The sequence below is a fragment of the Sinocyclocheilus rhinocerous genome, unplaced genomic scaffold (assembly GCF_001515625.1).
Source record: "Sinocyclocheilus rhinocerous isolate Xijiao unplaced genomic scaffold, SAMN03320098_v1.1 scaffold4614, whole genome shotgun sequence".
Lineage (NCBI taxonomy): Eukaryota > Metazoa > Chordata > Actinopteri > Cypriniformes > Cyprinidae > Sinocyclocheilus > Sinocyclocheilus rhinocerous.
In genome coordinates this window covers 57,521-59,277 of record NW_015647973.1, presented here as the reverse complement: position 1 = coordinate 59,277, position 1,757 = coordinate 57,521, and the positions used below count along the sequence as shown (strand labels likewise).

The window sequence follows — 1,757 nt, the reverse complement described above, 5'->3', positions numbered from 1 at the left end:
CTCATGTCTCGCTAAATGACCCTCTGAACTCAGTGTTTTTCCACACGTGGCACAAGAAAAACTCTTGACCGTCAGCTGCTCTTTTGATGTTAAGTCTGTTTCTCCATCAGAAGATGAACAGCCTTTGTCATCTGAAATTAACAAAATGGTTATAAATTCTGGGTTTTAAAATATACTTGAGATTTGTTTGTCACTCAGGAAATATACAGAAATTCTGTAATGATCTGTCTATATAAGTCTAGGGGTGAACAATTAATAAAAAAAAATAAAAAAAATCACGTTTTTTTTAATAAAACTTTATGAAACTTTTCGTCGTGTGTCTTTATATGGGCTTTCATAATTTGAGCAGTGGTGAAAAAATCCTTCCCGCACTGTTCACAGTGAAACTCCTTCTTCCCGCTGTGCTCTTTTGAATGAAGTCTCCTCTCTTCTGCGGTAGGAAAGCTGATGTTGCATATCTTACAGCTGAAGTATTTCTGTTCTTTGTGTGTTCTCTCGTGTCTCGCTAAATGACCCTCTGAACTCAGTGTTTTTCCACAGGTGGCGCAGGAGAAACTCTTGACTGTCAGCTGCTCTTTTGATGTTAAGTCTGTTTCTCCATCAGAAGATGAACAGCCTTTATCATCTGAAATGAACAAAAAAAAAGGTTATAAATTCTGGGTTTTTAAAATATATTTGAGATTTGTTCGTGTCACTCAGGAAACATACAGAAATTCTGTAATATCTAAGTCTAAGGGTGAACAATTAATTTTAAAAAAATCACAATATGGTTTAGTGCAGTTACTGTATCTAATTGCCTAAAGCCTACAAGTTAATTAAATAAACCCATGCATAGACATATTGGTAAAGTGAGTTTAGAAATGCAACATTTGCCACCCATTTTATAATATTTATAATGTAATTTTACAGTATAATAATATTATTGCAATCACAATGTATTTCTTTCATGATTTTATAATTTAATTAATTATAATTAATTGAAATTTCATTTTTGGCCAAATCGTGCAGTCTTACAAACAGGCACAGCAAATCTGGCTCACTTAAAAAACACATTGTAGATCAAAATCTCAACAGAGAGAGAAAAAAAATACTATAATTTGCCATTATGTCCCCAAATACCTCAGAAAATCTTCTCTCAAACCTGATCAGATCATCAGAGACCATCAGTCAATATGAACCTGATCCTGCAGAGACTCTGCTGACATTCAAGTGTCATAGAAATAACAAGCGGTCGTAAAAGGAAGAAACAAACCTGGAGGAATGAATTCTTCATCTTCATCATCCCCATTATTCTCATCATCATCATCCTCCTCTTCCTCATCACTGTGTTGTTGTTCTTTCTCTGCGGTGGTTTCTTCTCCTCGGCTCTCTATCAGGTTCCTGCAGTCCACCAGTTTGACGGAGCACATCTTCAGCGGCGTCTGCAGCATCTGCTGTTCTCCAGCGTTACAGTCAGAGGTTTGATCAGTGGATTCATGATCCTGAGCGTCAGTATAACAGAGTAAAGTGAGGCTGAGCTCTGAGTCCTGTGTGTCTCTGGATCTCTGATCTCTGACGCTCCAGACTGAATCCTGAGCTTCTGTCCCATCAGTCACACGCACTGAAACCTGCTCCACATCCTGACAAACACAATCAGCTTATCAATACAGAATCATGTATCAGTTGATTCTGACACTCATGAATCAACTTTGAAACGTAAAGCAGGGTTCGTACACATTTTTACCAATAAATTTCCATGACTTTTGAGACAATATTCA

General features: G+C 37.1%; 1 protein-coding gene across 1 annotated transcript; it reads right to left on the bottom strand.

Annotated features, from left to right (window-relative positions):
- Positions 1-306: 306 nt before the first annotated feature.
- Positions 307-1,717, bottom strand: LOC107709530 (zinc finger protein 420-like; the record flags this gene model as incomplete). Its single annotated transcript, XM_016514026.1, has 3 exons — positions 1,714-1,717; positions 1,253-1,636; positions 307-625 (listed from the first exon to the last, which is right to left on the bottom strand). Coding segments are annotated over exons 1-3 (707 nt in total), but the record flags the coding sequence as incomplete, so codon positions are not given.
- Positions 1,718-1,757: the final 40 nt, after the last annotated feature.